The 9,020-nt window shown below is 46.7% G+C and overlaps 1 protein-coding gene across 1 annotated transcript; it reads right to left on the bottom strand.

Moving 5' to 3' along the window:
* Positions 1-442: 442 nt before the first annotated feature.
* Positions 443-9,020, bottom strand: myoc (myocilin). Its single transcript, XM_083970980.1, has 6 exons — positions 8,959-9,020; positions 7,920-8,718; positions 4,598-4,663; positions 4,418-4,510; positions 2,187-2,398; positions 443-1,532 (listed from the first exon to the last, which is right to left on the bottom strand). The coding sequence occupies exons 2-6, from the start codon at positions 8,413-8,415 to the stop codon at positions 951-953; spliced, it is 1,449 nt and encodes a 482-aa protein (XP_083827106.1). The 5' UTR covers positions 8,416-8,718; positions 8,959-9,020; the 3' UTR covers positions 443-950.

Genomic DNA, 9,020 nt, shown 5'->3' with positions numbered 1-9,020 from the left:
TATGAAGGAAGATGTCCAATCCTTTTGATAATAAAGCTGGTGTAGGTTGGTTCTATATTAATACTCTGAAACACCTGAGCCTTCTCTCTTCTGCAGCTCCAGAGAGAAGTCAAACAGGAGATATATAAACTATACTTGGGTTAGGGTTAGATGGTTTTTGGTTCTTAAAACACAAATATATCTTCTTATGGATCAACACCTCAAATAAAACAGGGGAGGAAAATATACGTAGAGCTTCAAAAGTGAGATCTGTCAAACCAGAGCCATGAGGTCTACTCATTAGCTTTGAATGTTGCTGTGATCTCGACGACATTGCAAATGAGGGTAAAACCTCAATGTCCTTTCGAGAATAAATAAAGGTTTGAATGAATGAATGAATTAGATCTTCATAAAGATTTATCTGAGGTATATAATCATAATAAAGACAAGCATGTAAGTTAGGAAGTTTATTTCATGACTTTGAACATTTGCAATGATGACTACAGTGTACAAGTACATGCAACATTCAATACATGCTAAGTGAGAGAGCAGTTTATTGGTGAAACAGAGCAGTAGTGTGTATTACCTCATGATGATTGTGTCATAAACTGTGCGCATGAATGATCTCACTTAGCTGGTGAAGTCGAACTATGTTTCATCCTGTAGAACTCAAAATCAACATTATAGAGCGTAACATAAAACAAGAAAATCATACATCTGAATCAAAGGCGGTACAAAAATAATTCCTCTAAAAACAAACTTGTGGACCAGGCCACGGCCGAAGCCCTCCCACTGAGAGAGGAGCAGAGTGGACGCTCTCCCCTCCATCATCCGTCTTCATTTTCACTCCGGTAGTGGGGCTCCTCTACGCTTGGCTACTGATGGTGTTAGCTTTCTAACTACTGCTACCACACATGTCTGAGTCTCTGAAGCAGGCCAATGGCACTTTTCAACAGTCACTGGAGTAAATCTCAGTTGGCCTGCTGGCGACCCAGCCTGATGTCATAGGACACTATGTGGAAGTTGTCCCAGGCAAACAGCTTCCTCTGAGCCAGGTTGTAGTCGATCATGCTGTTGTACTGGTACTTGTTCTTGAAGGGGATGCGCAGGGCCTTCCCCTGGCCGCTGGCCGTGTCGAACATGTGGTTGATCATGGAGTTGGACGCCGTGTAGCTGGACACAGTGTACATCCTCCCGCAGATCATGAAGGTGTTGGCCACGGAGACCTTCCTGATGTTGGTCTCCCAGCTCCTCTTCACCTCCAGGGTGTTGGGGTCCAGCTTGGAGATCACAATGGCTCCCTTCGCCTTGCTGGTGGAGTAGACGGCCCACAGCCCCTGCTCATCCACGGACAGGTCGATGTCCGTGTAGCCCCCCCAGGAGTAGGGGTACTGGCCGTGGAAGCCGGCGTGGGGGAGGTCGCGGCGGGCTGCGATGCTCTCTGATGCCAGGTCGTAGCGGATGATGGTGCGGCTGCGGCGCCTCTGGTAGTAGAGACAGCCGCGGTACAGGGTGGCTCCAGTGCTCTCCACCAGCTCAGGCAGCAGCAGCACCTGTACCAGGAACACAGAGGTCAAAGGTCAAAGGTGTCTTTATTTGTCTCCTATGGGAGAAATATGTCTCAGATAGAGGGGGAATGCTGCACATACACGAAAGACATAAGGCCACATGGAAAAACATGTAATAAAGAGAAGGTCATGATAAAAACATGTAGTAAGGGGAGCTCGCTGCAGCTGGGCCCAGTTCGATTCCCACATAGGGTGGCCCTTTGCTGCGTGTCATTCACCCTCTCACTGCCTCCCCATTTCCTGTCTCCCTCAATCCTGTCAATTAAAAGTAAAACGCCCCCCCCCCCCCCCAAAAAAAAACCATGTAATAAGAATAAATAGAAAGTTGCAACAATGTATTTAAAGTTTAAACGCAATAGTTACTTTTCCTGGTTATTAGTTACTATTATAATGCTGTAATTCAGTACTTAAAAAAAAAATGAAGTACTTCAAAAAAAAAAAAAATTAAAGTGCAATATGCATGCTGAACTAAAAAAATAAAATAAAATAACTACATACATACATCAGTACAATCCAATTCATAAAAGCAAAAACAGTAACAGTACAGAGCACCATTTGATGTGTAGCTGACATGTTGTGGGTTATATGAAAGTTGCTGCATAACTAGATTTCAAATAAAATCTCCTGTGTGACACCTACCTTGGAGGGAAAGCCTTTAGAGAGTTGCTCCATGTCCTCGTACCCAAACACCTGCCTGACCTCGGTGCCAATGGTGTCAATGCGCCACAGCATGTCGGGTCCATAAGGGGAGACGGCCTCGGGGTCCTGCATCCAGACGCCATATTTCCCCGCTATGTTGTCAGCTTTCCTGTGAGTGACCGGCTCACCGACTGAAACCAACTCCCCGCAGCCTGTGAGCAGGAAGGACAGGGCGTTAAGACAGGGAAGGAAACTAAATGATAAATTTAACACACCGGTAGGTAGTTCAACATTTTGGCAAATTCGCCCATTGCCATAATGCCTATAGTCATAGTCAGGAGTAGATTCATTAACTTTAACGGTGTTTGAGATTCTCAGGGCAGAGATGCGAACAGCTCAGTGAACACAATGGAGGTGAATGGTACAGGTCCCCAGTCCCTCATCAAACTCATCAAATACACAAGCCAACAACTCCAAAATGCTCTCGTGGACAAGTTGTGACCTGCACATTTGCCACGCTTTGAAATAATCATGTGTAATTATGTAACATTACGACACATGAAGCAAATACTCAAAATTACTTTCTACTTAAAACCATAGTTCCGGCTATGCATTTGCCTCTGTTAATTCACAGCGTGGTGAATGTGCAGGTCACAACTTGTCCACAAGAGAGTTTTGGAGTTGTTGGATTGTGTATTTGATGAGTTTGATGAGGGACAGGGGACCTGTACCATTCACCTCCATTGTGTTCGCTGAGCAGATCATGTCTCTACTCCACTGATCTCAAAACAACATGCACCGATAATTAAAGGTAATGAACCTACTGCTACAACTATAGGGATTACGGCAATAGGCGAATTTGCCAAAATGTTGAACTATCCCTTTAAAGTCAGGGCTGACAGCAGGAGTGAAGATGCTGCCTGACGTCTCTGTCAGAGCCTCAACTCATCCTGCACACCAACCTTCCTCTGCGTCTCTTACTGGGAAAGCGATAAGGCAGGTTATATATTTACCACTTCCTAAAATACCCCCCCCCCCCCCCCCCCCCCCCCCCCCGCTCTCCGGTCCAGGACGTAGCACCGGATTTAGGGATAGATAGAAATGTGTTTTATAAATACACCTATAACCATGTAGCTACTGTGTGGCATGGCCGGAGATTATATGACTGCACGTGGTGTCCACCCAATCGATAAAAACCTACGGGGGGGCCCCTCTGCAGCATGCAGCCATGATGTGGTGGGTGACACGGTGGACGGAGGTGCTTCACTTTTACATTTACGAGACGTACACAGAACTCAGGAGGGTCCTCATACCAAGCAGATTGGCATGACTCTGGTATTCTCGCCCCAAATGCTTCAGTATTAATAGCAGTATTTGCTTTGAGGCTGTCAGCAGGGGGGGTGAGTGTCATGTTTGCCGGGTCAGATGAACAGAGGGGGGAGGAGGGGCTGGGTGAGTGAGAGAGGTATGAGCTGGTAGGACTGGATTTTTTACAAGGACCATCCTGGTGTGTTTGCAAATGTGAGCTCCTTAATGATTTGGTTTTTTCACGTGTTCCATTTGTGATTTGCACATTAATCATTAGAACCTTTAGATCTCGTCTCACAGATTTAATCTCACAGATTCCCTTTGGCGTTTTCTTGTCATCACATTAACCAAAATGTGTCAGGTGTATGTTTGTTTGAATATTTGATATGTTTACATCAGTGTTTTCGTCTTCTGTCCTGCATTTGTGGATGAGTGATCATGCTTCTTCTTTGAATCACCACCTCCATCTGTCAGTTAGTGGAATTGCTTGAAAATAGCTGCAGGAAGTGTGTATCACATTATTGCAAGCGCTGTATGTCATCATGAGTATGCTTGCTACACAGATTCCAGCATCACTCTTTAACACCTTTAATTTAACACCACAGGAACCTTTAACTTGTGTAGATCAGCAAATGAAGAACTTTGATTCGATTTATCAATGTTTTCATGTTTGTTTTGTGGGTCAGAACTAGATTTAATGCTGATATTTAAACATGTCATTTTCTGTTTTGTGACCTCTGGTGAAAACAAAGTCTAATGCAGACTTGGACTAAACAACAAAAGGAAGGGAAACCAGTGGTTTCATCAGTGCTACATTAAAATGTGTAACAGCTGCATGTCTGACGTGTAATGAAGATGGAATTGCACATGTCACATGATAGGATTGTTTATTACTCATGATGTTTCAAAGCAGAGTTAGAGACCTGTGCCGTCGTCGGAGCCGTCCGGAGCAGGAACCTCCGTCACCTCAGCCTTCAGCTCCTGGAAACCTGGAGGTCCGTACTCCCACACCGAGTCTGAGACAGAGAGAGAGAGAGAGGGAGTGAGCTGAGGAAGAGAGGTGGAGAGGTGGAGGGGGTCCGGTCTGTCGGTCCGTGTCCTACCTGTCAGACTGCTGCTGTCCCCCTGTCTGTTGGGCCTGCCCATCAGGTGAGACATCTGACTGGAGCCTAAACACACAGTTACAGAGAGTTTAGTAAATTCTTTCATATCAGCATTACACAATAGTTTGTGTATATACCCAAATGTGGCTATGGCAGTATTGACAGCAGGGAATGTGACGGGCAGAAACAAACACCCCTGAATGGATTCCCAGCTGCCCTGGAGTCAGACAGTCGCTAGACTGGACGACCAGAACACACATATGACACACTTGACACCACAACCCGCCCCGACACTCTTCAAACAAGTTGTTTGGCTCTTCCTCCTGTATCACTGTCAGATATCATCCTTCTCTTCTCTTCTCTTCTCTTCTCTTCTCTTCTCTTCTCTTCTCTTCTCTTCTCTTCTCTTCTCTTCTCTTCTCTTCTCTTCTCTTCTCTTCTCTTCTCTTCTCTTCTCTTCTCTTCTCTTCCCTTCCCTTCCCTTCCCTTCCCTTCCCTTCCCTTCCCTTCCCTTCCCTTCCCTTCCCTTCCCTTCTCTTCTCTTCTCTTCTCTTCTCTTCTCTTCTCTTCTCTTCTCTTCTCTTCTCTTCTCTTCTCTTCCCTTCCCTTCCCTTCCCTTCCCTTCCCTTCCCTTCCCTTCCCTTCCCTTCTCTTCTCTTCTCTTCTCTTCTCTTCTCTTCTCTTCTCTTCTCTTCTCTTCTCTTCTCTTCTCTTCTCTTCTCTTCCCTTCTCTCATGTTACTCCTTCAGGAAACCATTACTACTTGGAGTAAACAGTGATAAACACTGGTAAACACTGGTTTGAAGATCCAAACACCATGTTTACTGAGGAAAAATGAGCTGTTTTCATGATAATGGATATTTTGTGTGTTTGTGTTTGGATGTGTGTGGACACGTGCCTGCTGGGCCTCGCATGTGCAGTAAATTTCAGTCGCATAATGAGCCCTAATGATTGAGAGAACATTAGTAAACGTTAGCATGTGGAGGCCGATGTTGATCCTGGGCGGTGATGGAGAGGAGTAGGAGGTCGGTAATGGGGCGGATGACGAACAGCAGTGACAGGAGAAAGTTGCTGCGAGCGTATTCTAAACAGAAAAGTGTTTGCAGGAGCTGATCATATGAGCCGAGCTGACCTCAGAGTTTGTGAAACAAAGGGCTTTTTCACTTGCGAGTCACATCCTGCCCTCTTTGTTTTTGGGGACGACTGATCCTGATGACGGAGGAGGGGACGTCGACCTAATCAACCCCTGCTCTCTGAGCTGTTGGATCTCATTTGGATCCAGACTCAGGGTTCAACTCTGCACTTTATAATGTTGTCAGAAGAAAGAGCTCTGTAAGTCTCAGCTGTAATTAGTCAGGATCTGGCTGCTGCATGATAAACACAGTGACTGAGACATCATCAGAGTTCAATGACTGATATCAAAGACGGGAAACTGAAAGAAAACATGTGAAGCTGCTGCTCCATCTTACAGTAACTCCTCATGCATCACACACACAGACACACACACACGCTCTGTCATCAGCTAGACCCTAAAGATCAACTTTATTTAGACAGATGTGTTTATACAGCTGCTGAACAGCAGTTTAAAATGCTTTTCTTTTGTACTGTTATGTCAGTTTAAATGTGTTTTGGCTCTGCTGTCACACAGGCCCGGTCTCCCCTTAAAATGAATGTTGCTATTTTTAGCATCGAGTCTTGGAGGCTTACGTTGTCACTTACACTGACAACTCATTTTGAGAACAAGAGCTGCTCTCAGCACTAAACATAACCCAAATGTTTTATATTTCTTCTTATTTATCATTTTGTCTTAATCATAATCTTACAGTAATCACACTCTACTGCTTTCTTTTTACTGCTATTGTGATCTGCTATTTATTATCTGTCCTTTACATTTCTCAGCTGTTGTCTGCTGCAACCCTGTAAATGTTCCCACTGTGGGACAAATAAAGGTCTTATCTTATCTTATCTTATCTTATCTTATCTTTAAAGGAAAGAGAAGATGTATATTATCATGCATGTATATTTGAAGCTTTAGTAAAGGCCGTGACCAAATCTTCCTCATTCTTCAACTTGTTGCTTCTACTCTCTTCTCCTCTCTCCTCCGGCTGTGAGAAGAGAAGAGTCTTCCTCTCACTGTGATCTATTCTGCATCTGCCTGTCACCCTGAGGGGCCCGGGCCGTGCTCCACAGTCTACAGGTGCAAACATGAGGAGCTCTGCAGATAAGTGGAGGTATGCAGGAGGCAGAGTGTGTCAGGTCCTAATGCAGGGGGAGTTGGGATGTGTGAGTTGGTGAAGAAGGATTTACTGCTGCTGGCAATCTCGGCTTTACAAGCAATACACTCTGAGAGCCAAGAGGGTAAACAGAGGAAAAGCTTAACTGAGAGAAGAAGAAGAAAGGGGGTGGGGTGTATGTGTGTGTGTGTGGGGAGGGGGGGGGGGGGGGGGGGGTAGGTGACCAGGAGACAAGCACAGGGGCTAATTAAATGAATGTTTGGCCACTGCAAACACAAAATACCAGAGCTTAACCTCAGTGGACAACCTCTGTGCAGCCCTCGCCCATCAGGCGTCATCAAAAGCCCCCAAGATGAGACCTGGCCTCGGAACCACCACTTCCAGGGCGCGCATCACATTTCAGCCACCCCTCCCTCCCCCCTCCCACCCCCCAGCCGGGCTATTCGCACCCTGCTCGACACGCAGAGGGAAACACCAGCCATAAAAAAAGACGGATCTGCTCATAAATACTAAGCTGGTGCTCTCTGGCCCGACTCCATCAGCCCTAAATGTGGGCAGGAAATGGGATGCAGAGAAACCTGAGACAAGTGTCTCTGCAGACTACGGGGCAACCAAAACATTAAGCACATAAACATCACACACACACACACAAACAAAGAGGTTCAAGCACCACTTCACCGTGCACACAAAGCGTTTTCTTTAATGTCAGTGCATGAGGATACGAGGTCAGGGAGAATCTGAGCTTCTTCACCTCTGCAGTGCACACTCTCTCTCACACACACTCGCACACTCAGGATCCCCAGGCATGTGGAATTTGGTGTGTCTCTATATGAACATGGTATTCCATACATAGATGACATTTATGTGTCATCACCTCTCTGCTCCAAAGTCACCAAATACATATTTCAACAGAAAGGACATGAAGAGTCTGAGTTACAGGATTATTATTATTATATATAAAAGTACATTTAATAGCTACAATAGAATATTTGCAGGTAAAAATACATTTCTATTTATACTTGTCATCAAGCATTGCACATTTCTGTGATAGCTCTGAGGGTGGGTGGTGCTTTGAGTGGATCTCTTACCCCCGGCGGGTCTGGTCAGGCCACTGTTCTGCAGAGAGGGGCTGGGTGGCACCATGGGGGTCTGCGGAGGACAGGGTCTGTTCCTCAGCTTCTCCGTCTCCCTCCTCATCTCCTCCATCCTGCGCTGGAGCCCCCCCAGCTCTCTCTCCAGACGCTCCTTCTCCCCCTTCAGCAGGTTCTTCTCCTCCACCTCCCGGTTCAGCGCCTCCTGAAGCCCAGAATCAGGTCTGGCTGCTCTGCCCCCGGTCACCTGAGGACCCCCAGCATCCCCTCCGGTCAGCCGGGACACCAGAGCCTCCAGCAGGCCCAGTCTGGCCTTCAGACCCTCCATCTCAGGGCCTGCGGTCTGCGGGCAGCTGGACTCCACGGGGCTGGGCACGGTGAAGGTGTACTGGCACCGGCCGCCGCGGTCGTTGCCCCTCCACAGAGAGGCTCGGTCCTGTCCATCACCTGGCAGCACCAGACCACACACACACAGCAGGAGCAGGGGCAGCATACTGGAGACAGACCGGTCAGAGCGCACTGGAAATGATTTGATCTCCTATCCAGCCTTCTTCACTCTGCAGCTCAGAGTTAGTTTTTTTTTCCTCTCAGAGCCGACTGATCCCTAACTTGAGGTGATGACGTCTTCTCTCAGGTATCTTCTTGTTGTGAGGTGCTGCTTCTCTCCTCTGTGGACAGGTCTGTCTGTAACTCTGAGCTCTCCTCAGCAGCTCACAGATATTTATACAATCTGGAGGGGACGGAAACAGGGGAAGAGAGGAGAGGTGAAAGGGAGGGAGGGGAGAAAGGGAGAGGACTTGAGGGGGGGATCAGAGGCAAAGGAGGGAGGGAGGGAGGGGCAGAGGGAGGGAGGGATGGAAGAAGAAAAGAGAAAGTGATGGGATCCTGCTTTTGGGAACAAAACATCACATTTTGACAAATTTTACATGTGACCTCCTACAGAGGCTTTTTAAAATTTATTTCTTTACGTAGCTCATGTTTTCAACCTTCAACTCACAACAGAAGAATCTTCCATTCAGTTTTTTTTTTCTTTTACCTGTAAATCAGTCCCTCTCATGCAGGATGCAGTCCTGTATGTTGAAGGGGACTGGGCTGACG

This window comes from Trachurus trachurus (genome assembly GCF_905171665.1).
Source record: "Trachurus trachurus genome assembly, chromosome: 4".
NCBI classification, from domain to species: domain Eukaryota; kingdom Metazoa; phylum Chordata; class Actinopteri; order Carangiformes; family Carangidae; genus Trachurus; species Trachurus trachurus.
This window is presented reverse-complemented; position numbering and strand designations above follow the sequence as displayed.